The sequence below is a fragment of the Pygocentrus nattereri genome, chromosome 11, assembly GCF_015220715.1.
Source record: "Pygocentrus nattereri isolate fPygNat1 chromosome 11, fPygNat1.pri, whole genome shotgun sequence".
NCBI lineage: Eukaryota > Metazoa > Chordata > Actinopteri > Characiformes > Serrasalmidae > Pygocentrus > Pygocentrus nattereri.
This window is the reverse complement of record NC_051221.1, coordinates 42997764-43024631: the sequence shown is the minus strand read 5'-3', so window position 1 is coordinate 43024631 and position 26868 is coordinate 42997764. Positions and strand designations below refer to the sequence as shown.

The 26868-nt window shown below is 41.6% G+C and overlaps 1 protein-coding gene across 2 annotated transcripts in view; it reads left to right on the top strand.

The window, feature by feature from the left end:
* Window positions 1-22368, top strand: part of rerg (RAS-like, estrogen-regulated, growth inhibitor) — a 72876-nt gene extending 50508 nt beyond the window's left edge. Inside the window, exons 3-5 of one of the 2 annotated variants that reach the window (XM_017722982.2) lie at window positions 8441-8497; window positions 18033-18106; window positions 20539-22368. In XM_017722982.2, the coding sequence (XP_017578471.1) occupies window positions 8441-8497; window positions 18033-18106; window positions 20539-20958 (551 nt within the window). In that variant the 3' untranslated portion in view covers window positions 20959-22368. The remainder of the gene's footprint in view (window positions 1-8440; window positions 8498-18032; window positions 18107-20538) is intronic. The other variant, XM_037542391.1, reaches the window with a different exon arrangement.
* The last annotated feature ends 4500 nt before the right edge of the window (window positions 22369-26868 follow it).

Sequence of the window (26868 nt, the reverse complement as noted above, 5' to 3'; positions counted from 1 at the left end):
CTTCAGTTCAAAATTTCTATTGACAAAATCAAATATCTTGGTGGACGAAGTACAAAAATCATGTCCTGGAGTTAAAGTCGAGACCCCCAAGGTAAAATATTCCTCCAGTAAAGTAAAAGTTCCTCCCTTTAGACCTCCACTTGAGTAAAAGTACTAAAGTATTTCCCTTCAAATGTACTTAAGTATAAAGTAAAAGTACTAAAAGAGTAATTCTGGCTCTGATGTCCTGTTATCATTTTTATAACCAGACTGGCTTCATGAACTCATTTCAGGTGAAAGTCCTCCAGCGTCTCTCTTGGTAAACCAGTCTTTTAATAGAACGTCATTAATTAGTGACGCTGACGTCTATTAAAATGATCAGAAGCACAAAACACTGAAGGTAAACAGTTTCCATCAGGGAGAACCGAGTGGCTCTGAAATCACTTTTTACACACAAGCAAAGTTTCAGTTTCAGATTTATTTACAACTTAGTTCCAAGTTTAAGTTGAATAAAAACTGGCTTTAAACTCAGGATCACAGATGAGCTCCTTTACTGTGTTGATCTGTAGGCGTCTGTTCATAAACATAAACCAGCCCAAACTCATTTACTATAAAATGAAATGGTGTTTGTAGAAATTCAGAAAAAAGCCGCGTCAGTCTCGACTGCATATGTGGACATATTTCTATATTGAGCTCTATTTACACAAAGTTAGGTTAGTTCATCATTTATGTTGAACAGACTCTCCCAAAGTTTTACGCCGCTGCGCTGACGTTGAACCGCGTGCTGCACTGGGTCGGTATGACCAACAGGTCAAAACCAGCTCTAAACAAAGTGACCGCTGGGCCCTGATTGGTGCTCTGGCTTTGCGCTTCTTTCGTTTTGACATGTTACGTTTTTATACACACAGAAACCAAAAGGAACGACAGATTTCTCAAAATGTAGGAGGAAAAAGTCGGATATTAGACTCTGAAATGTAGTGGAGTGAAAGGAGAAAGTCGCCCAGAACGGAGAAACTTCAGTACAGATACACCAAAAATACACCACTGATCTTGGTATTAAAGTTGAAAAGAACAATGCATTTTTAAACATGATTTTGTTGAAACAATGAATAAACTCAAAAAGGATATTGATAGGTGCAGAGTACTGCCTGTTTCTCGTATTGGGCATGTAAATGTGATCGTTTTGTTATTTGTTATTATCGTGCCCTTTGTCTGAGGGTTCAAAACGTATGTGATCTCAAAGAGTCAAGGGCTTCAGGTCTGAAGAAAGATCCTTTTATTATACTTAACTCTCAAAAAATGCAATCAGATTAGAAACTTTGCAATCTTCCTGGCACATTTACATATTCATCAATATGGTATAACTATGCATTTTCTCATTTTCTATCTGATGGCTCCATTTATGATTTGATAAAGAAAGGCACTGTAAGGTCAAAAGCCAAGATTAGGTGGGGTTAATACTGATTTCTGAAGTGCCTCTAGGCTTTGTGAGCAAGGTTTTCCTTTCCTGTTGTTGTCACCAAGGAACCTGAGCAGCACACAAAGAGAATAAAGGGTTTTTCAAGGCTTCCTAAAGATGACTCATGGCCGTGAAGTCTTGGTTTACCTCTGACAAATTACAAAAAATTACAACTCACTTCCCTGCTTGAAGTCAGAGACCGGCTTTTAACACAACCTGGCTGCGTTAGTACGGCAGTTCATCTGTTATGATTTGAGATGGACTAAAATAAGCAAATGAGAGCAAGTCTGAACTGAACGAACGGAGGGCTTTTCCATTTCGCATCTTGGCTGGTCGTTTTAAGAGCAGAACTAACATTGGATTTAGTTTTGACAAATCTAAGAACAAGTTAACTGAGAAGGATTTGAGCTGCGGCCTCGCAGTGAACTGAAATGCTTTCAGACTGAGATGGGAAGCGATTTAGTGTGGGTTGATTTATTCCCAATATAAAACACAATAAAAAAAACATGTCTGGATTATACTGGAAACATCATAGACAGTCTGGAACTGATGTTATTACTGTACACTTAAAAGATGCTAGTACACCACAGAGAGGTTAGTGAGGAAGTGTTTGACAACATACTGTATATTGAATACATTTTTTGGCCAAGGTGCCTGTGAAAAGAAGACATGCAACAACAAGGATGGGTGTTCTTTCGGCCTCAATAGTGGCGTAATTTTACCCATAGTGACTGTGAAAGGGAGGGTAACAATGGAGCTTCACACGAGGAAAGAGATACCCCTCTAGAATCAAGCAGGCCCATTGGAGCCCATTCAGAGTCACTCAGGCACATGACAAGCCCCCGAGAGAACAGGACCCAAGATGAATCGCCTGAGTCACAACTCATACACACAATGAATTGGTAACGCCACACGAACGGCTTGTTTCTACTCTCTGTAGCAGCAAATGAGGAATGGATATTGCTTTGCAGCACTCACTTCAACAGGATCGGAAAGAATGAGTTAGACAAAGAAAGTAGGTGAAGATAGGAGGAAGCTTAGAATAAGAGAAAGGGAGATGGAATGAGAAGAGCTTTTCTGGTCACAGTGGCTGAGATGCCCCGTGCCACCCCTCAATGTTTTGCTTACACAGGGAGTTAATGGAAAAGCAAGGGAAAGTGGGTGGAGAGAGCTTGATGAATGACCTCCTCCCATAAAAGGATGCAGCAGGTCTGCATTCACCTGCTCAGTTAACCCACACTGGCCACAACCTGACGCATCAACAGGGAGGGGTTGATGAAATGAGGATTGAAAACAAGGGCACGGAGCCAGATGGGCAGATGTGAGCAGGTGTGGCACCAGATGTGCTTTCTTTAGGTGGGAATGGGCGCTCACAATGTGAAATTAATGTTCAGTCACCTAAGGCTGTAGCTAATCAAGCAAATCGCACATAGGGGGCTTGTGAGGTGCAGGGTTTAAAATGTGCCATGAAATAGTGGAGCTGTCAGTAAGCTCTGGATAAGACTGCAGCTTCCGTGGTGAAGATATGATGATGTTAATAAAAAATGGTGTTTATAGACCCCTGCATGTATTTTTTTTTTTTTATTGTTTTTGCTTCAGTTCAGTAATTCAGTTATTTACTTCAGTTCTAGGCCCATTTTATGTAAAAAAAAATTGAATCAAACATTTTCAATGAATATTTAAAGGGTTCTCTGCCTGGTTTCTATGGGTTTGTTGCTAGTGCCTTAAGCTTTAGTACATATTATACCATATTGTTACAATCACATCAAAATCATGTATCTCTATTTTATATATATATATATATATATATATATATATATATATATATATATATATTTCATGATGAATGGAATGGGATAAAAGTTTGTGTGCCAGTTTTGTACATAACCGACAGTTCTGTTTGTGCCTGAAACTGGATTAAGTACATCTGGGTCCGTATTACAGAAACGTCCTACTTTTTGCATTGAGTTAAGATCTGACAGTTCTGAGGAAGCCTTATGCTACTGAAATGAAGCCGACAATTAACTATTACATCTGTTACCTAGCAAGCAACAATACGCACACAGCCGAAACGTAAACACGTAACATTAAATAAATTTAAAAATGTAAGTTACAGCTACTGTTACAGAAATAAAAAAAGGCCAAAACAAAACTACGTGCAACACACTGGAAGCTAGAAATAACATGACGGCATCATTTATCAGAGCACCAGTGTTCTATAGTTTCAGTTTCCATTTCCCAAACACTTGAGCCTGAAGCTGTCACGGTGACGAAACAGAAAAGTATTCAGAATTAGGATGTTTCTGTGATGCGCCTCGTCATATTGTCATTTTTCTTATCAGTGTTGTGTTTTTGGGTGGCCTGTCAGAAGATTTACAGACCTCAGAGGATTTGTTACATATGGGAAATGTCTACTGTCTATTAAATAATCACAAAAATGAAAGCATTAAAAATACTATAATAGAATAGAATAGAATAGAATAGAATAGAATAGAATAGAATAGAATAGAATAGAATATATGGTCTTAGGTAGATGAGCAAAAAGAAAAATTCCCATTACAGCATTACGGTACAGTGGAGCAGCAGGGAAAGGGCCAGTAAAGCTGGGAGGTCAAGCCCTATTGCATCCAGATAGCAAATAAGAGGTTGCCATACTTTGTAACATTTACTGAGAGACCACCAGATAGTCACTTTATCATAGATCAATACTTTATTTTTTAAAGTCTAAGGAAAGCTAGAATATCTCTAATCCAGTGGGTAAGTAGGAGGCTTATGCTTGGCCCACAGTGACCCTAATGTGAATCACCACTCTTAGGCCTCATATTCCACATGCAAACAGGCAGCTTTTAAGAAAGAGTGATGTTGGTCTCTGAACATTCATTCATTTTTAAATTATTCTGTGTAGGTGGGCAAGGTGCATCTTTGTAAAGCATCACAGCGTCACATTGTGCATAGTTATTGTTGCTTTGCATGTTCTGTCTGACATGCAGTGGCTGATGGCTGATGATGATGATGGAGCTGGTTACACCAGTTATGTGTAGGTTCAGAACTGAAGCCAGTTATAACATTAGTGTTTAGTGAATTCAGGTTTACGCATCGCGAAGGCACGAAAGGTTGCACCACATAAACTAAATAACTTTCAGCTTTAAACATGAAGCTGATGTCCACAGCTGTAATTCAGTGGGGTGGATGATGGACTGTTGCTGCTATTGTGTGTTCGTATTGATAGAGCCCGACACTCTCACATAAAAAAAGCTTCACAAGGAAATATTTAAGAGTAAATAAACAAGCATAATAACAAAATAAACAATAGTATTCAGTTCTATTTTGTTTAATTGTAAAAACAGTGGTGTTGTCTTTCCCAGTGTTGGGCAGAACTCGTGTGTGATGCAGGCATGTGGACGTTACAGGTTACACTCACAATTTCGGTTGTTTCTATGTGTATATGATAAAAAATTGCAAGTGTAATCTGTAACGAGTAAAAGCCAGTCTGAGATTTACTCTTGTAACTCTTACTCCAGCTTCTCGTTCCATCACTCTTTTTCTCTTCCTTGCTTCCTCTAACTTCGGTCTCTTCTCAGCCTCTGCCATGATGTCCATGCTGGGAGTCCTAGCTGAAGACCTGACATGGAGCCGTAAACATGCCCACTTCTCCGAGGTTACACAGCACTATAGCGGTCACTTCAGACCTGGAATAGCAATGGCAGAGACGCTATTCTCTACAAGTTAGGGTATCATCAATATTGAAGCTGTTATTTTAAAGTAAAATTGTTACGTAATGTTACTTCAAGTGCTAATAGCTCCCCCTTGTGGAGAATCATCCATGTCCTAAACATGATTGAGTAGGTGAGAGTGAGTGAGTCAAGGTTCGTGCAGTTGGGTATGAAAGAAGGAGATAAAGACCTGCTCAGAAGCAGTGTGTCAGTTGTGGGCCAGGTGGCCAGCGGAGGAAGCATCAAACGCATTATTTGCTGCACGCTCTCCTGCTGTATAATGATGTCATTATTCAGCATGCTGGCCCAGCAGGAGTGGAATAACAAGTTATGATAAGGCCAGAGTGAAATCAGCCAAGTGCCTGTGTTTCCTCTGAGCGTGTCACATTAAGGAGCTGAGCCGAGAACGCTCACTAAGCGCAGGAAAGCTGCTGGAAAGGCTGACAGCATGCCTGGAAAGGCTCTCTGCCAAGCATCTGGATGTTAATTGGAGGCAAATGAAATTAGTGCTGTTGTGCCTGGGACTTTGGACAAATGAGAAACCCAGTATTGCTCTGGTACACAGCCGTCAGTCAAGTCGAGTGACAGATGATTGTTTATGTGACAAAAGACAAAAGAGAAAATGAAAATGTAGTGAAGAGGTGATAGCGGTGTAATCAGGGTTATTTTGTAGAAAGTTATTTCTACCAAAACCATCTAAAGCAAAGGTGCTCAATCCTGGTCGATGAGATCTTCCACCCTGAAGAGTTCAGATCCAACACACCTGGCTCTAATTGACAGATACTCCTGAAGGCGTACATTACCTGGATCAGGTATATTAGATTAGGGCTGGAGTTAATCTCTACAGGGTGGTGGATCTCCTGGACCAGGATTGAGCACCCCTAGTCTAGAGGAATGTAACGTAATGAAAGCACATATTGCAGACACATTTTGAACTGTTCCTCTGATCCTGAGAGCTTTTGTACATACACAGGCAGAACGCACCCGACTTGTACCTGAAACTGCCACAAATCAGAATGCAGCACATTTGTGTTAGTAGTCATCACTGGATTAGAGTCAATATCCTTAATCTCTGTTGTATTTTTTTCTCCTTGAGGTCCACTTACAGCATTTTGTGGATGATTACCAAAAATAATTCATTTTGCACCTCTTTATCCCTTAAAATGAATCACAGTGTTTTGTTACTGTGCCTTTAAGACTGAGCCAAGACAAATGAACTCTTTCTGATTGGCTGCCCTGTAATGCGCCTTATCTAGAAAGCAACCAGAGCTGAAACACTCTTTATAACTTCAAAGTGAATGGGTGTGGTTAAACTGTACTTTAAAAAGTGCTGTATTCTCCCACAATGGGAGATGTAGATAAGTTGGTTCTCCTGACATCACAGAAACAATGAATTTATAACAGGCTATTTTTAAAGCATTGTTTACATATATGAACTGTATGGACTGGGAAATGAATTGAAACTTTAACAGTGACTATATCTTTACATACTACTTCAAAAAAGCAAGTTAATGGACTCTTTAAGCGATGGAGCATTCTTAACACAGCAGTGATACTGACATGGTACTTAAAGGAAGGCATGAGTGTATGAGGCACAGCAATTCTGCAGAAGTGTTTGTGCATGTTGATTAAGATTAAGATTAAATGACCCTTTTCAGTCCCACAACAGGGAAATTTCCCCTCTGCATTTAACCCGTCCGTGAAGTGAAACACCACATACACACTAGTGAGCACACACACACTAGGGGGCAGTGAGCACACTTGCCCAGAGCGGTGGGCAGCCCAATCCACAGCGCCCGGGGAGCAGTTGGGGGTTAGGTGTCTTGCTCAAGGTCACCTCAGTGATGTGCTGTCGGCTCTGGGGATCGAACCGGCGACCTTCCGGTCACGAGGCTGGATCCCTAACCTCCAGCCCATGAGTGCCCCATCTCACTGCTGGTTGAGAATACCACCGCACTGCCCAGTTTGGTGGCCAGAAACTGAAAATGAATAAAAAGAAGTGTAGCCCCTAACTGAACACCAGCACACTTGTTAAAGTAAAATCAGAAAAGCAGGAATTCTGGCTATATGACACCTACATGACAACTGACTTAGACCTACATAAACCTTTATAAAGGATTATTATTCCAGTAGCCCTAATCTGCTATAAAGGCTGCTTTTGTCAATCTTTATGCCAAGTTATGTCAGATGACATAGATTTTTTCACACCTTTTGGGTGAACTGAGATGGCACATTAACAGCTGACTTTGTAGCGTAGTGTATATAACAGTGACGTAATGGTGAGATGCCTTTAAACTCTTCTAAATTATGAAACGCTAAAAAGACCTCAGGACCACAGAAAATGCTCACTTTTGTTCACTATCCTGATTTGAAGAGCCGAATGATTTTGTCAGCATTTTACCCCCCGACATAGATAATTATGCCAACTTGACATCAAAGTGGGCAAATACAGCCTTACTAACAACTGATAGGTTAGTCGTCATGAAGGGCTCATAGGTTGTAGCCTCGTGTACACTGCCCTACATGAAATGGAGTTACCGTAATTTACATTTACATTTATGGCATTTGGCTGACGCTCTGATCCAGAGCGACTTACAATTTGATCATTTTACACAGGCAGGCCAGGGCGGTGTTAGGAGTCTTGCCCAAGGACTCTTATTGGTGTAGTGTAGGGTGTTTGCCCAGGTGGGGATTGAACCCCAGTCTACAAGGCAGAGGTGTTACCCACTACACTAACCAAACACATCATTTCTAGCGAGAATATCAGAATGACTGTTTAATTCATTTATATTGTTGTCAGTTGTCATAAAGGGCTTATATAGGTGTCATGTAGCCTTGAGAGCACTGCCCTGCACTAAAGTGTTAAATAGTTACTGAAAAAAATCAATGTTTAAAGAAAAATACTGCCCTGAAAGACGTCAGCACTTACTGTACTGATAAGTATCTCCCTGCATCAGAGCGAATTTGGCTTCACTTTGACCTCGACTACAGCTAAAGGCAATCCGTTCCCATTCACTGATGAAGAGGTCCGTGCCTCAGTCTAGTGATTCTGTGGTTATCATTTGAGACATATTATAGTTCTCACAATCTATAGAGTTGTTAGAAAACACAGCTTGTGCAGTTCTGTTTGCAGAATGGTTTAAAAATACACTTATATTTTGCGTGCTGGTTGCCTTCACGGTCATTTGCAGAGTGCTTTTGATTGTAATTCCATGCTTGGGGCTGATTGCATACAGCTACTGCATAAACATAATCATGTTTGTTTCTCTTCGTCTCTCTCTGTCTTCAGCCCTGGTGGTGAGGTTCCTGACCAAGCGCTTCATCTGGGAGTATGATCCTACACTGGGTAAGAACACCAGTACATTAAGAGCACTTGTGCTGTGCTGGATCTCAAGGGCCCATCATTACCGAGGTAAAAGTACTGCTGGTCCTCAGAACTCACCTCTTTGAACCTTTGTGGCGAACGCCCATAAAATACAGTTAAAAAAAACACGTCTCGCCAGGGTTTCTAGCCAAAGAAGCCCATTCCAGAGGTTTGTATTTCAAAGCAAGGCATGACAAATCAAATTTGTGGAGGCGGAGGAATAGCAGAGAGCAGTCAGGGGCAGATAAAGCTGTCTGCCTCTTATCACTGCTTGTTGTACCACATTAGGAATTCTAAAGATTGCTATCATAATCTGCTTTTGACATGAGGTGTTTTAGTTTTAGTTTTAGTTGTCTGCTCGCTTTTGGAGATGTGTCGCTGGCAAAGACGAAAGGTTGTGAGTGTAATTTGATGATCCATGATCATGAGGATTGTCTACGGATGTCTGATTGACTGCTCTCCTGTTCACTTGGGTGTAGCTCCTCTATGCATGCATGTGTAAGTGGATGCCCTTTATTGAATGTATTATTCAGGCTCAGCAGGTTGATAGGAGGCCGTGGTTCTACCGAAGAAAAGGTTTTGTGGTGTGTGCAGAATGCAAGTCTTGATCCAGTGGGAATTCACCATCTGACAGCTTCAAAATCCAGCACACAGATCACCACAGCACACATGCCCTCCACTGCATCACTGTGAAGGGAGCTGTTTGCTTTCACCTGTAGGCCAATATTGAGATTTTGTACCACAGTGTAGTGAGAGACCACCATCACTCCCTCACTAACCTCCTAGCCCACCCTGGAGAAAGCCCGTTCAGCTCTATTACTGCTACAAGACAGACTTAGCTGTTGTTCTACAGTGCAAGTTTGGCTGATTTTCACCTTTTGAAACACTACAGTTAATCACATGTCCTTACGCTGGGGCTACAAGGCTAACAAGTATGGCCAAAAGTTTGCAGACACCTGCTCATCCAATGTGTTAAAAGGAGTTTGTCCCCCTCTGCTACAGTAACTCTTTGGGGAAGGCTGCACTAATGTTAGAACATTGCTGTGAGGGTTTGATTGCATTCAGCAGTGGGAGAACTAGAGAGATTGATGTTGGATGATTAGTTCTGGATCATAAATGCCCATCCAAGTCATCCCAGAGGTAATGATTGGTGCTCCATCATGCTAAAGAATGCAAATCCACTGATCCAAAGCTTAGTGCTGGGGGGCTTCATACGTTCCAGCCTATGCTTGGCATTGGACATGGTGAGCCTAGGCTCATGTCTGGCTGCTCCAGAGCGTCCTGTTCTGGTGTCAGTGCTTTTCTAGGGCGACGGTGTAAGCTGTGTGTGCATTTGGACTGCTGTGTCAGTAGTAAGTGCACTTTAATGCAGCTGAATTTTCTAATAAGAAAGGGGGGTCCACAAAATTTTACACGTATAGTGCACCTAACAAGCTAACAACCTAACTTGCTCTATCAGTTAGCACTGCAAACTGCTTACTTACGGTTCTGTGCAGTCAGAGAACCTTGTTTTCTGAATTTCCAGTTGAGTACTAGGAGAATTTCTGAGGTGATTAGCTTTCACCTGCATAAGGTAGAAGAAAGCCAAAGGAAAATCATTATTAAAATATAGAGAAAATAGGATTCCTAACAACTGTGCAAGATCTACTAGACTACCAATACTGTTGCAATCAGTTCAGAATCAGACTGACAGCCTTTATTTGCCAAGTACCAGATGTACAAGCAATTACTTTTGATGCAGGTGTCCATATAAGACAAAATCCAGTAAAAGAAATATAGAACAGATGCTTATGTGTACTACGGTAAAATAGAAAAGGTTATTTAGAAGGGTTTTGGCAGGGTATATACAGTGACTGTGTACATTACACTGTGTGTAATAAAATCCATGTGAAACTGTTTAAAGCATAGGGAGTGAGTAGGTTCCTTGTTCAGGAGAATGATGGCCTGGGGAAACAATCTGTGGAGGTGACGGTCAGGCTGAGTCTTTCTCTCACTCTTGGTCTCCAATGAGATGGCAATCACTGGAAGAGAGAGTCACTGGGGTGTGAAGGAGCAGCTCAGACCTGAAAAAAATCCATAGATGTTTTTGTCGATCCTTTTTACTGTGAGAAGACAACTCCATGCTCTGAGAAAGGGAAAGGAAATGCACAAAAAAGGAGAAAATTTGCAAATCAAACAAAGAAGCTGATGGTGTTTTTCAGCCTGTTTCCTTACTGAAACACCCCGACTAAAGACAAAGAGTGGGTACTCTAAATCAGGGGTGTCCAGTCTTATCTGCAAAGGGCTGGAGTAGCTGCAGGTTTTCACTCCAACAAAGCAGGAGATCACCTGACGAAATGTTCGAAGACTAAGACCGACTGATTAAACAAGTGGAATCAGGTGTGCTTCAGCTTGTTTGGAGTGAAAACCTGCAGCCACACCAACCCCCTTGCAGATAAGACTGAAAACCCGACTACATGATGAAAATGTTAGATTATATTTAGTTGTTGAGAGTTCTGTGTCATGTTCTGTTAAATAAACGTTTTCTGATTTTTCTCTCGATGCTGAAAATTTAATAACTTTTATCTATTTAATGGTCATTTTCACTGCAAATGAAATAAATAAAAGGCGTCTTTGACTTTCGCACAATACTATACACTCGCCGGCCGCTTTATTAGGTACAGTTCAGTTGCTTGTTAACACAAACAGCTGATCAGCCAATCACACGGCCGCAGCTCACTGCATTGAGGCGTGTAGAGGTGGTCAAGACGACTTGCTGAAGTGCAGACCGAGCATCAGAACGGGGAAGAAAGGGGATTTAAGGGGCTTTGAACGTGGCGTGGTTGTTGGTGCCAGACGGGCTGGTCTGAGTATTTCAGAAACTGCTGATCTGCTGGGATTTTCACGCTCAACCATCTCTAGGGTTTACAGAGAACGGTCCGAAAAAGAGGAAACATCCAGTGAGCGGTCAGTTGTGTGGACGAAAATGCCTTGTTGATGTGAGAGGTCAGAGGAGAATGGGCAGACTGGTTCCAGATGATAGAAAGACAACAGGAACTCAAATAACCAACCAGAATCTCTGAGGAACGTTTCCAGCACCTTGTTGAAAGTGTGGCACAAAGAATTAAGACAGTTCTGAAGGAAAAAGGGGGTCCAGCCTTTCAGTAGCACCTAATAATGTGGCTGGTGAGTGTAAATCAGCATACATGTAATGTTATGTAATGCTTAAGTGGCACCATATGCTCTGTTAAAAAAGGCCAAAAGTGCATTGTAAAGCTAAAAACAGTAGCAGCATTGACTTTTAATATAACCACATAATAAGCTTGTTTGAGATTAGGTGTACACAAAGCTAACCGGGGGGGAAAGTTTACTTTAGGCTTTTAGGTCCAGTGCAAAGCTAAAGAAGCAAACATCAGACACCGGAGTGACTTATCTTGGCTGATCAACTACATTTGGGCCCGAGGGAAATCGAGTGGCTACACCACTGTACCACTCATTGCACAGGCTATTCAGTTTTACACAGTCAGTTCTAACTTTGTGCACTGTGTCCTTTTCCGCTGCGTGTGGATTCCACTGTTGTGCCCAAAGTTATCCAGTTAAGGGCAAAACTGAGTTTTATCACTGAACAGAACACAGACATTTTGAGCAAGGATGAAGGGCTTGACTCTCAAGCCGTTCTTTGAGGAGTAAATCCTCATTTCACTGTAGTCGTCCTTCGCTGGCGTCCATTCAATCGCTAGCGTATGGGTCAGGAATGTTTACAGGTTTACTAACTGGAGACTGCCTGGCAACTCCCCTATAAAAGAGAGAGACATTTTAACTAGCACTGCAGTGTCTCTCTGAGACAGTGACACCTAGTCTTAAGTCAATGAAAGCCATGTGAGTCCAGACGATGCAGGAATGTAAGCCGACGTTTTCAGTGCCTCATGAGCCCCTGCACATTTTCACCCATTCATGCATAATCAAATGTACTTATCCACTTCAGAAGCATAGTGGATGCTATGCTGGGCAAATGAATTGTAGTTGCCCTGAAAAAACTCAAATGACTCAAAGAGGTATGTAAATATGTGGTGCTGGTAGGATGTCAGGGCACAGGCACAGCTTTATGGTGGGCAGGCCATTCTCTGTGGCATTTTGAAGCCTTCGATTTTCTCCACTGACATTTACTATGGAGGAAAAGCTCCATAGTTTAAGAGCACACAGGAGTTCATGATTTGCTCTCAGAGAAATTACAGGCTTTTGGGCCGTCACCACACAACAGTCGCTCTGCTGTCATGTGATAAAATGTCTATCCACATTTTCACTCGTGCATTTGCGCAAACTCCTATTCTAAAGAGGTGGGTTGACAAAATGATGCAAACTGCATCTTATGAGGTGATGTTAGGATGAATTAAGGGTGAGAGGAAAGGATCAATTTTGGCACCACATACAACTGAATTTTATATAGAAATGCTGAACTTGTAATCTGATGTACTATTTAGTCTCTTTTTTCTCTTTTCAAAATTGAATATATGTGCTCTGTTTTACCTGCTTAATACGACTAATCAAAATTTAAATGATGTAAATGAAAATAAATGAATAAAAAATGAAAAATGGAGCTAGATGGTGACGTTCTGTCGTAAATGCTTGATATTTGTGTCTGAGATTAACCTAAACAGTGAAGTTGATGCCTATGCATGAATTTATTTCTCACAAAAAGCAGACTGCCACATGCTGGGATGGTGAGGGCCAGTAAACGCTTTCTGCAAGAAATGTGCAGCCAGCCATGTGCTTGGAACTGCTAATTCAGTTACGTCAGATAGCAGATGCCCAAGTTGGCTAGCACTGGTCCGGGGGGTGGGTGGGCACCATCCTACCCACCCAGAAACAGCAAGGCTATCAAGTTTGTGATTTCCTGATAATAAGGACTATGCTTGGACAGTCGCGCCACTCAGTAGCCCCACTTTATGTTTTCTTAAAGAATTGCAGATCTGCAAATTAAATGTTTTTTTTTTCACAACACTGTAGTAGGAACACACAATCATTGCTCTGCACAAAGAAAATCAGGGTTTGATTTATTTTCCTGGTACAATTACCACTGTTAATACCAATAACACTAAAAACACTGTATTGTGAAATGACATACAGTCAGCTATGCATCAAAGACACCAGAGCACAGACATTCATCAGGGGTGTTAATAACTAGACCAAGTGTGCTTGACCGTGCATGTTATGTAGTTAAAATGTATACGATTCATGGAGAAGACCACCCGGCTTGTGGCCCTACACTGACTTGAGTTTGAGACCCCTGTTCCTCCTTGTTGGAAAACCATCCCAGCTTCCTGAGACAGTGATCAAGAGTGTGTAAAACTGCACTGAAGAGTCTGAAATAGAAGATAGTTTGGGTTTGTTCCACTGCATAAACTAGATGGTGTTCACTAAAAATGAAGGAAAATCTTTATATGAGTTAAAGCAACATAGTTAAAATAAATATATAAAATAACACCATCAGAATCATTTTGGTGATACACAGACTTTTATTAGGGAGAATGGCGTCTCTGTCATTGCCAGAACGCCTGCTATAGTGCTATGTAACTTTAGAGGAGCGCACAAGACCTGTTGAGAGGACTGTGTAATGCTTTGTGGTACCACGTTAGATGTAGTGATCTGTCTCCTAGCTAACAGGAAAACAATGGAAATCTGACAGCAGAGGGTGAATTACATCCCTGCCAGTGTTATCTGTGAAAGAAGGACGTTGTAACCTTATCTACCTCGGTCCTGTCTCATGAGGTTATGTAGTTGTTTCCGATTCCAAAATACATTTAACCTCAGCCCCCTTTCAGGCCAGCTTGGAAAAGAAATAAAATCTCACGCTGAAACGTTCGGTCATTCTTTGTCAATCTTACACCAAATAGGCCCTGGAAGTTTTCAACCCCCTGTAATAAAATCCTCTGAATTTACTCTACCGTGTAAGTCAATGTGGTTCTTTCTCTTCTGATCTTATCTTTGCTGAATTCCGACTCCCCTTTGCATGCACGTGCGTCATGCAGATATTTGGACGCTACAGATGAGACTCGTGATTTCAGCTGTTTACACATAGGAAAAAACACCTATTCTTGCACAATGCTGCTTTAATGTGTCTAAACAGCTTGGGTGGTATTGTATGTATTGGAGCACAGTGTGCTAATAGCCAGCTGAATGGCCAGGGCTGGGCAGTTTAGCAGGTGTTCATGCCTCTGACTGCCCTCAGAGAAGAATTACACCACCAGGAAGCAATAGAAATGTCATCTTTCACAGATGTGGCCCAGGGCAGATTTAAGTCCCATAGTGGGTTTGAGCTTAAGCAGGGACAGGTTTGGAGCTGTTGGAGAGCCGGCCCGCGTTGAAGGATTGAAAGTATTTCAGTATTCTGAGATGAAGCATCTGGAATGTTGTTGATGCTGACACAATGACCAAATTCAGTAAAATTAAGAGAGACGTGGTGCTTTGGTCGCATCCTTTTCAAACAGTACTGGAGTGTTTTTGGTTTTTAAAGGAGCAGTCAGGCAACAAAAATGTCAATTAGCCTAAACATGTTTGGTGTCTGAGGTTTGCTTCTTTAGTTTTGCACTGGAGCTATAATATTAATGAAGCTAACGAGTAATGGAAGCTTACACACCATCAATCAGCACTGTGCAAACTGCATGGCTAAATCGTTACACACTCGGCTCCAGCGGTGTTGTGCCCTTAAGTGATTTCTGACTCTGTGCCGTACTGTTATCCCATGTTGAATCATGACTATTCGGGCTACGCCTCTGTGCCATAAATGTCAAAAAGAGTAAAAAGAGGAAAAAAAACACTTCTAATTTCTGATAGCATCCTTACGAACTTATCACCTTGTAACCTCAACATATTCTGTTTATTTTTAAGTTTGTAATGGACATAACGTTTGTTTATCTTATAGCGGTTTTACAGCGACTCTGTAAAGTACTCAGTAAAGTATCCTGGCACAGTGTAAGGGGGAGCGAGGAGGCGGACGCATACGCTGAGATAAGCGAGATTTATTAAGTGCAAATCCAGGGTCGTGGTCAAAGCAGTCCAGGGTCGTATAGCCAACACGGACAGATTGGGGAACAGACATGACATAAACTGGAATAACCAGCAAAGAGACAGAGACATCAAACAAACACCAATACAATCATACAAAGACTGGCAAACACAAGGGGCAAACACAGGGCTTAAATACACGGGACAATGAGGGACAGGTGAACACAATCAAGGGCGGAGTAACAAAACCAAACACATGGACAGGACTGGGAGGGGCCAACCGTGACACACAGAGCTGCTGCCGCTGCTTTCCATTCCTAATTTCTGATTGAAATGCACTGGTGATGCTACCGCTCCTCTTCGCAGTGACATATTTAGGACTTCCAGAAGGCCAACCGTGGTGTTTTCTCACGAAATTGGTTGATCCTACTGTCACATTAGGTTAATCCTTAATCTGACACGTTAGGCTATGTTAGGCATGCAGGTTCTACATCATTTAAGCCCAGCAAATTATTATTTATTTATTATTAATGCTTATTTCTCCAGTAAACATTTGGAGACCCTTTTTTTCCTAGCTCCTTTACCAATGTTTTCTGTCTAGGACTTCCAGAAGCCTACACTGGAGAATTGTTTTTTCTTACAAAATTGGTACCACTCACTGAAAATCATATCGTGATTGGTTGATTCCACTTTATGTCAGCCGTTAATCTGACATGTCAGGATTTTAGTTCAGCTCCTGAAGTCCTAAAGAATGGGAGCTAACTTGGCTGATTTAGCTGATACCACAGAGGCAAAAAGTCCTAATGGAATATTTTGCTTTTGGGAATTTCAACAGTTTAACACTTTTTTTCCAATGAAAACTGAAACGAGTATTATTTTAATATACTTTAAAATACAGTTTTTAAACAGAGTTTAAATGCAAAAGCACAATAATTCTATTTAATAAAAATAAACCAGTAAATTTTGGCTCCCGTCTACTATTGTTCTCTATAAAAATGGATCTATAAAAATGTTGCATGGCCATCCTGAAGCCTGATATTTCTGTTCTAAGGCATAGCAGTTGTTGGTAGTTTGGCGTGCAGTTTGCTCAAAGCTAATTTATAGGATGTAAGCTTCCATTACTTGCTGGCTACATTAACCTCATAGCTCCAATGCAAAACTAAAGAAGTAGACACTAGAGGCTCTGAACGCGCTGTGGATGATTTGCAGTAAAGAGACAACTGTACAAAATAATTTATACTGCCGTTGTTTTATGGGACAAATAGTGTTTAACTGAATGTTTGCAGACTACTTTTATTTGTGTATGTGTTTGGAAGCCTATAGCTAGAAGCTTAAACATGCTGAATTCAGAGAAGAGCCGCACATCTGTTCACTCTCAGGTGTATAGCTCCAATTGGCCCAAAGCCACAATGCCACTTAGCCAAATATAACTGGGCCCCAGAGGAGAGGTAGATTTCCCCTCACCATATACACACATACATCCATGTTGCTGCTGTCCAAAAAACGCTCTACATCAGTTGAGCACAGCAAATGTCCTTTATATTGTTTTAATGATTAATGGACCAACACAAATGCTCCAGAATTGCTTAGTGTAACGTGGAGCGATGAGGAGGCGGACACGTGCGGAGAAAAGCAAGATTTACTGAGGGCAAATCCACAATCAGGGTCGAGACAGTTCAGGTTCAGGGAGCCAACATAGATAGAGTGGAGAACAGACATGACAAAAAATGAACACAGGAAAAAACAGACTACAGAGGCCGGAAGAAACACCAAACAAAACAGCTCAAACAGTAGATATCAAACATACATCCAACATATCAAACATACAAACAAATCAAACACTTCAAACAAATCAAACACTTCAAACAAAGACCAACAAGAAAACTCAGGAAAACACAGGAAAACACAATTATAAACAGGGATAACGAGGGACAGGTGGAAAACAGGTGGAAACACTCAGGGGTGGAGTCACGAAACAAGGGGGCAGGACAGTGAAGTAAACACAAGTAAGCACATGGACAGGACTGGGAGGGCACAATTGTGACACTTGGAATAAAATCTCTTTACATTAACTTACCAAAGTTCAAAAGTTAGAGTGTTTTCTCCTGTGAAGTTATTATTTTGTAAAGTGATAATATGTGAGATACATACAGTGTGTATATATATATAAAATGTATGTATGTATGTGTGTGTGTGTGTGTGTGTGTGTGTGTGTGTGTGTGTGTGAGTGCGTGTGTGTGTGTGTGTGTGCGTGTGTGTGTGTATGTACATACATATATACATACAGATAGATAGATAGACTATATACACTGTATTGCCAGAAGTATCCACTCACTCATCCAAATCACTGAATTCAGGTGTTCCAGTCACTTCCATGGCCACAGGTGTATAAAGCCGAGCCCCTAGGCCTGCAGACTGCTTCTACAGACATTAGTGAAAGAATGGGTCGCTCTCAGGAGCTCAGAGAATGATAGATATAGATAGATGTACAGCTTATTTACCAAACTATTCTGTCTGTCTCTCTTTTTTAAAGAGTCCACATACCGACATCAAGCCAGCATAGATGATGAGATGGTCAGCATGGAAATTCTGGACACAGCTGGACAGGTATATGTTTCTCCTTTGATAACATTTCATTCCTTGTATGTATACAGTCTATGGAAACTAAGCAGAAAAACAAACCACGCTGTTCTTGTGATGTCACAAAAGCCAGTGCATTTACATATATCTGCCAATTATCTTACGGAAGTTCAATTCTACCCTTTCACAGTTTCAGGCTGTACTGTTTTGGTGGCACAATACAGGGCCACCAATCAGAGCAGATGTCATTTACATATATTTTAAAGGCACAGAAATGGCCTGTTGAATTCTGGGATAGAAAAGTATGAAAATGGTCATATAAAAAATTAATTACAACTCTTTTTGGTACATAAATAAACTGTATCATGTACCATTTAAATGAAAAGTGAAAAAAAATGCATTATTTTACAGAACACTGTTGATCTCTTCACATGTGGAGGTCGTTTTTGACACCAAAAACATGTTTTTATCCTGATTGGCCACGTGTCTTCTCTTTTACACCTCTTTACGGCCAAGTCATTCGGCTCTGATTACACTGCACTCTATTTTAGCACAGCACTTTAGTGAAGCGTTTCCAGACGGGCCTGTTCCAGAGCCAGCAGTCTGGATTACCTTTATTCTTTTTAAGGGCCAGAGAGAAAGGTTGGAATATAGACTAAAGCTGTTCGCAGGAAAAATATCTGACACGAGCTGTGCCCAGTTATGCCAAGGCCTTGCCTTCAGTCATAAACACCAGATAACTGGTGAGAGTGGAGAGGCTTTGTGTATATTTGGGCATTTAAGAACGTCTCGTCTCTTGTCAATCAGCGTGCGGTTGTTTGGAATCGCTGTGTTTCGCCCGCCAGCAACACTCTCTGACCTTAACGTCTGCACGCTTCTAGCAGGATGCTGGAGTTTTTTCACTCTGCTGTCTCATGACTCTACTTACATGCCTGAATGAGGATATACACACCAGTGCTGTGTCAGTTCTTACATTTGAGCTTCGAAGTTTACCTGAATTCATTTTTCACCATTCTGTAGCGTTAGCGTTGTACTATACTGAGACGGGGGCCTAAGGTGTGTTTTAATACACAAAGGAAAAATGTAATGTACCTTGAATGTAGTAGGTCAGCAAGTTTTGGTGAAGCTTGTTTCTTAAGCTTTGCAATGGGGGTGTGACGTTAATGTAGCTAACAAGTAATGGAAACTCAGACCAGACAGGGCTGAGCAGTTAATCCGGTTTTTATTTTCACTTATGGTTTTTGCTTCCAACGACACTGAAAATCAAAACAAAACAATTATTGTGACGCATTCCGTTTTATTAATGATGCTCTTGTTTTTTCTAATAAGGGGGTCACAAAACAATATGTGCTGTATCGAATACAGTTATATTTCATGTTATGCGTGATAACAGGAATGGTTTCTATAGTGCTATATAACACAACCTCATATTCCTAAAAATACTATGAACCTACCTTGGACGAAGTTAGCAGACACCTGTCATGTTTGAGTACAAATAACAAAGCTGTTTTTGTACAGAGGGGTGATGGGCGATATATATAGGCCCACTCCCATCTCCCACAAAATCACAGCACAAACTGCTGCAGCACTGCGCGAAAGTCTTAGGCAACCAAGACACATTTTCAAAATCTATTTATTTGTGTAGTTTGTGTTTATTTGCTGAGAAAAGTGTTAATATTTGAATAAACAAAAATTATAAAATATTAATGATTATGTGTATATATATATATATATATATATAACATTTACATTTATGGCATTTGGCTGACGCTCTTATCCAGAGCGACTTACAATTTGACACAAGTAGGCGAAGGTGGTGTTAGGAGTCTTGCCCAAGGACTCTTATTGGTATAGTGTAGGGTGTTTACCCAGGTGGGGGATTGAACCCTAGTCTACAGCGTAGAAGGCAGAGGTGTTACCCACTACACTAACCACATACATAAATAAATAAATAAATAGTGATGTTCTGGATGTTGGTGTGTGTGTTTACCCATCTCCAAGCCTCTCCTGGAGGAAGTCCAGTATTATATGTAGTTAAAAAGCAGCTCCTGGTTTTGACCAATCAGTGCTCAGTAAATTGAGCTCATGATGTAATTGATGATATTAACGAGTCTCTGTGGCGGCTGTGAAGGTGTCCAGGAAAAATATGGACCCGAGAAATTCTTGTTACTGTTTATTGTTTTTCTGTTTATTTGAATTATGAATACGACTTTATTCTAATGTATATTGTGATAAACTCACTGCTGAGGTCAACTGGTTAAACATTCACTCAGACGCCTGAAACTTTCGCACAGCGCTGTATGTTGAGCACAGGGCTTTCAACCATGCTAAAATGATATATAAGGGATAAGAACACTCTGTCAGGAGTCTAGAAGGTACACATAAATACATAAATTCACATTCATCAGTAAATTACCCTCATTGTAGCCCACTCTCATGCGCTCACTCCCCTCCTCCAGGAGGACCTGCCGCAGAAAGAGGGCCACATGCGCTGGGGCGATGGCTTCGTCCTGGTGTACGACATCACAGACCGTGGGAGCTTCGAGGAGGTGGCCCCGTTGCGTGGTCTGCTGGAGGAGGTCAAGAGGCCCAAGCATGCGCCGCTAGTGCTGGTAGGCAACAAGGCGGACCTGGAGCACGCACGGCAGGTGGCCACGGAGGAGGGCGAGCGGCTGGCAGCCGACATGGCCTGCGCCTTCTATGAGTGCTCAGCCTGTGCTGACCACGTAGGCACAGGTGGGGGTGTGGCAGAGGCCTTCTATGAGTTGTGCCGTGAAGTGCGACGCCGTAGGGCTGTGCAAGGGAAGACTCGCCGCCGTAGCTCCACCACACATGTAAAGCAGGCCATCAACAAGATGCTCACCAAGATCAGCAGCTAGGGAGGATTCGGAGAGCTAGAGTGCAATGAGGAAAGAGAGGACAAGAAGGTAGAATATAAGGCAAGAGCGCCTAGAGTGAGGGGTTGAAGAAGTCAAGGATACTGGGAAGGAGGAGAGCTTCATCGCTTGGGTCAAGAATCAGAATCATTCTGGACGGACCGGTCTGCTTTTCCAGGGCGGATAGAAGAGATTATTATGACTTTTTACAGCTGGGATTTCTGTCTGATGAGAAAGTGGACGAAAGCGTTCCCTGTCTAAAAAGATGAGTTGTGTATGCTACACAATGTGCTGTCTGTATACCATGGTCCATTGTGAAGTGCAAAAGAAATGAAAGACAGTGTGTTTCATCGTTTCCGTGCCATAGCTTGTTCGTAGAAGAATGTTTTTCCTACGCTCCAAGGCCTTGCCATGTATATTTGTTCTCTGAGCTGTACTGAAGGATTCATTGAAACATCAACAGAGTTATCAGACTCGCAGATCAGAACGTGGCCTGCAGGTTTCATTCAGGATTCAGCATATGTTGACCTGAGAGGGATTCTTCTGAGCCTGGACACTGGCTGTCAAATAAACTACCATCCACCCTCATAATCATAAAGTCCATCATGGCATTTTTCACATCAAACAGTGCGAGACCCTGCTCCTCTCCTCTCCAAAAAGTCTTGGAATGTCTCCATGTGTTTCTTTCAAAGTCAGAGAAGATTCTATCTCTGAAAGTAGGCGGGGTTCTTCTCTGGAACCAAGCAAGGCCTGGAGGGGACCAATGCTTTTAAACAGCCTTTCTGTTCTTATCAGTTCTATGTTACAACCATCATCTTTTATCCAGATGTTTCCTCTGACTGCTCTTCATTCTCACAGAGGCGAATATACCTTTAATAATGAATGATGTATATGCCTTAACATCTCAAATGAATGACTTAATCATGAAAAATTGTACAGTAAATGTCAATGAAAGTAAGGCTGTATTTGCCATATTAACATGCTAGTGTGTTTTTGGGCAAACACCAACCTTTTGTAAGAAATCAGTCTCATATTGTAATATAATGATCAGTCTGAGATGACAGACCCCCTGTCCCTCTTGCTGTGCAGTTGTAATAAGGATGTTAGATAGGTAAATATGCATAAATGTTATGGAAAGAAAAGAACTGTGTGCTTTCATTTCCTCTTCCTCGTACTGACACACTTTCTCATGAGTGTTATGATCCATCACCGGCGTGACTCTGTAGTCACACTGTTTCTGAAGCATCTAGCACTTCAAAGGCACAGCTGCATGGTCCACTGTCCATCTCACAGAACCGTTTGTTATACAGAAGAGATGGACATTGGAGATGGAATCTAAGCACAGCGCCAGCCCAGTATGTTCGAGGACACAGTCGATGTCAGAGCAAGTTAATTAAAAGAGCTTTTATCTCAGCAGTTATAGGAGTTCTTAACTTTGTCTTGTGTGTCTGCTGTGGAGATGTTGGGAAAAACAAAGATTCAGTGCTTTTAATTCAGTAGCATATAAGCTCTTACCATTAGCATTAACCAGCGTTAACTGGCTTGTTCATTTTAATTCAAATTCTAAAAGTAGAAATTTACACATCAACTACTGGAGTGCGATAATTACAAAAAATGAAATGTCAATATTTTCTGGGATTTTGTAGACAATATTTTGCATTCTTTAAAAGTATTTTATAGTATTTTGTAAAAGTATTTTATACTCATATTGTACCAACTCACTCTTGTTAATAGGATATTGTCACTTGCTAATGTTAATAGAAACAACTTAATTAAAGAAAACAGGTCTTGTTTATTTACTTATTTAGTAACAACAATACAAAACCACGTCGGTGCAAGTATTGTATTGTACAGGTATTGCAAGTATTGCTGAGGTCAAACAGTGCAAGCATGTGTAAACCATTTCAAAGTTGCCCACACAATTTACTGCAGACAAAAACTTAATAATGAGAGAATTTTAAACAGGAGCTTTTCCTCAATATAAACAAGACGTATATCCAAGAAAAATACTCATCATAATTGAACTGCAGGCCATGAGATGAATAAGTGATACTTTTTTGATCCCACAAACGGGGAAATTCCACCTCCGCATTTAACCCATCCGTGAAGTGAAACACTAGTGAGCACACACACTTGCCTGGAGCGGTGGGCAGCCCTATCCACGGTGCCTAGGGAGCAGTTTGGGGGTTAGGTGTCTTGCTCAAGGACACCTCAGTCATGGACTGTCAGCCCTGGGCATTGAACCGGCAACCTTCCGGTCACAGGGCCAGATCCCTAACCTCCAGCCCACGACTGCCCCAATAGTGCAGCATACATGCAAGAACACAAATATAATATATTTCACATAACAGTAGCTTTGTTTATTGTTATTGTTCCTTTTGTATTTTTAAACATCATAACAAACACAATATCCATTTCACTTCAATTACATTTCATAGAAGCGCCCATCAAAAACACGCCTCGAGAGTCACTGCGTCATGTAGCTTAGCAGTGTGAATTGCTGCATATACACATTAAGGGTGCATGCAGTGTCCCTATATAGGCAAACGTGGTCACCACTCTAGACTCAGCTGTCCACAGTAGGCCTAAACCAGCCAAGGTACCAGCACAAAAGCACAGTCAGCAGATTTTTGCGGAATCATTCTGCATATGAATGCCTTATTAAGCTACATGATACGTTGAATGCGAGGACGAGGACTCTCAAGGCATGTTTTTGATTGGTTATTACAAAGTGAGTGACTTGACAATGTCAGCTTGGACATGTTTAAAACAACAATTAAGACGTCATTGAAGGTTCATATCACACACCTCTAACGACAAAATTCTGCATCCTCACCTGGAAGAGAATTAGCTAGACTCTGTTTCTATAACAATGCTAGGAAAACCAGGACAGAGCAGCGTAGTTGGTCACCAGCAAAACCAGCATATGGTGTGTTTGCATGCAGGTAGGCTGGTATACAGGTGTGTTAAAGTGCCCATTAAAAGTAACAACCTTTTATAATTCTTATGACGTGGCTAAATTGTGTTTTCTGTTTTCCATTTAGAACCAAGAGTCCTATAGAACAATTTTGTGGTTAAATGGTTCTTTGCATGGTGAAAATGTTCTTCAGATTGATAGAGAATGTGTTGTATATGGTTCTGTATAGAACCAAAAGGGGTTCTTTTATTGTTACGATGTCAAGCTTGCAGCCATTTTTGGTGTTATATAGAACCAGTTCTGTATGGAACCATATATGACACATTCTCCATCAAACTGAAGAACCATTTCACCATGCAAAAAGCTATTTAAGCATTAAATGGTTCTTTATACACTATATTGCCAAAAGTATTCGGTCGTCTGGCTTCTCACGCATATGAACTTGAGTGACATCCCATTCTTAATCCATAGGGTTTAATATGATGTCGGCCCACCCTTTGCAGCTATAACAGCTTCAGCTCTTCTGCCCTTTTCCACAAGGGTTAGGAGTGTTTATGGGAATTTTTGACCGTTCTTCCAGAGGAGCATTTGTGAGGTCAGACACTGATGTTGGACGAGAAGGCCTGGCTCACAGTCTCCGCTCTAATTCATCCCAAAGGTGTTCTATGGGGTTGAGGTCAGGACTCTGTGCAGGCCAGTCAAGTTCTTCCACACCAAACTGGCTCATCCATGTCTTTATGGACCTGCTTTGTGCACTGGTGGTCAGTCATGTTGGAACAGGAAGGGGCCGTCCCCAAACTGTTCCCACAAAGTTGGGAGCGTGAAATTGTCCAAAATCTCTCGGTGCTGAAGCTTTAAGAGTTCCTTTCACTGGAACTAAGGGGCCGAGCCCAACTCCTGAAAAACACCCCCACACCATGATCCCCCCTCCACCAAACTTTACACTCGGCACAATGTGGTCAGACAAGTACCGTCTCCTGGCAACCGCCAAATCCAGACTGGTCCATCGGATTTCCAGACGGAGAAGCGTGATTGGTCACTCCAGAGAACTCGTCTCCACTGCTCTAGAGTCCAGTGGCGGCGCTTTACACCACTGCATTCCACGCTTTGCACTGCGCTTGGTGATGTAAGGCTTGGATGCAGCTGCTCAGCCATGGAAACCCATTCCATGAAGCTCTCTACGCTGTTCTTGAGCTGATCTGAAGGCCACATGAAGTTTGGAGGTCTGTAGTGATTGACTCTGCAGAAAGTTGGTGACCTCTGCGCACTATGCCCCTCAGCATCCGCTGACCGCTCTGTCATTTTATGTGGCCGACCACTTCGTGGCTGAGCTGCTGTCGTTCCCAATCGCTTCCACTTTGTTATAATCCCACTGACAGTGGACTGTGGAATATTTAGTAGTGAGGAAATTTCACGACTGGACTTGCTGCTCAGGTGGCGTCTGATCACGGCACCACGCTGGAATTCACTGAGCTCCTGAGAGCGACCCATTCTTTCACTAATGTCTGTAGAAGCAGTCTGCAGGCCGAGGGGCTCGGCTTTATACACCTGTGGCCATGGAAGTGACTGGAACACGTGAATTCACTGATTTGGATGGGGGAGTGACTTTTGGCAATATAGTGTATCTCATGGTTCTAAATATAAATATGGCCTTTACTAAAGAACCCATGAAGATCCACCTGTTTTAGGTGTTTTGCTAATATTGCTACTTTTTAACATCACACCTCTGCTCTGCTGTGTTTCATGGGGTTTTAAGAGAGCAACTACTGTAACAGTAGCTTGTTCTACTTAGCTAATCTTATCTGGATGCTGGAGAGTAGTCACTCTGCCATTTAAAGTATTCAATACTAATGCATTCAGAGTAGAACAGTCAGTCCCAATCAACATCTTGTTCTCACTGCATGCTCTTGAGGAGCTAATTAGAAGACTTATGCAGTGCAATTGTACTTTTTCCTCTGCTGACTCATGAAATATGCTCCGTGTGCAAGTGTACGTGTAAGATTCAGTACATGGCTTACAGACACCTTTGATACAAAAGAGCAAAAATGTTATTGCATAATGTCTTGGTTGTTTTTAACAGCTCAAACTTGCACATGTTTTTGAGAAAATGGTTATACTTTGAATAGTTTAGTTGACAGAAAGGTTAGATTTTTCTCATATTTTCAGGGTAAGATCAAGCTAATAAATAACACAGGCACGTTTTCTGAAGCCCTTCTTGCTCATACAGTGGTTGTCTATAATTCCTGAGAACACTGCATGCACAGGCAAACACACAGTAATGCACTTACTCTATTTACTCCCCATGAGCTGCGTAAAAGTTCTTGCAGTATAAAGTAGGTTGCTGTAGCTGAATATTCCCATTCATAATAGAGCTATAATAGAATGGGGCCATATAATATATACTTCAAAAAATCTGAATCTGTACATATGCTTTATGGAGATTCATTATCTCTTCCAGCACTAGATTTAGTTTTCTCTCTCAGAAAACCTGCTGTCATTTCTTAAGGACAAGACACCTCAGAGCAGCTCTCCGGATGGGAAAATGTCTCATTTGCATTAAAACTGTCAATCATGTTGACAGACAGGCCTGGTTACTCAAATCATAAAAACAGGATTTTGCTGTAACAGATAACATACATACATGCATATAGGCATAATTTGATCGTCTGGGCCAACAGTCTGCGACCAAGGTGACCTTGAGTAAGGCACCTAACCCCCAACTGCTCCCCGGGCGCTGCGGATTGGGCTGCCCACCACTCCAGGCAAGTGTGCTCACTGCCCCCTAGTGTGTGTGTATTCACTAGTGTGTATGTGGTGTTTCACTGCACAGATGGGTTAGATTGCAGAGGTGAAATTTCCCCGTTGTGGGACTAATAAGTGTCACTTAATCTTAATCTTAATAACATTGAGGTTTACTGCATCTATAACAATGCTGATATGTTCCAGCTCAAACTGAAAGTCCAACATGGCTCTTGAAATTATGAACATGGGAGAAA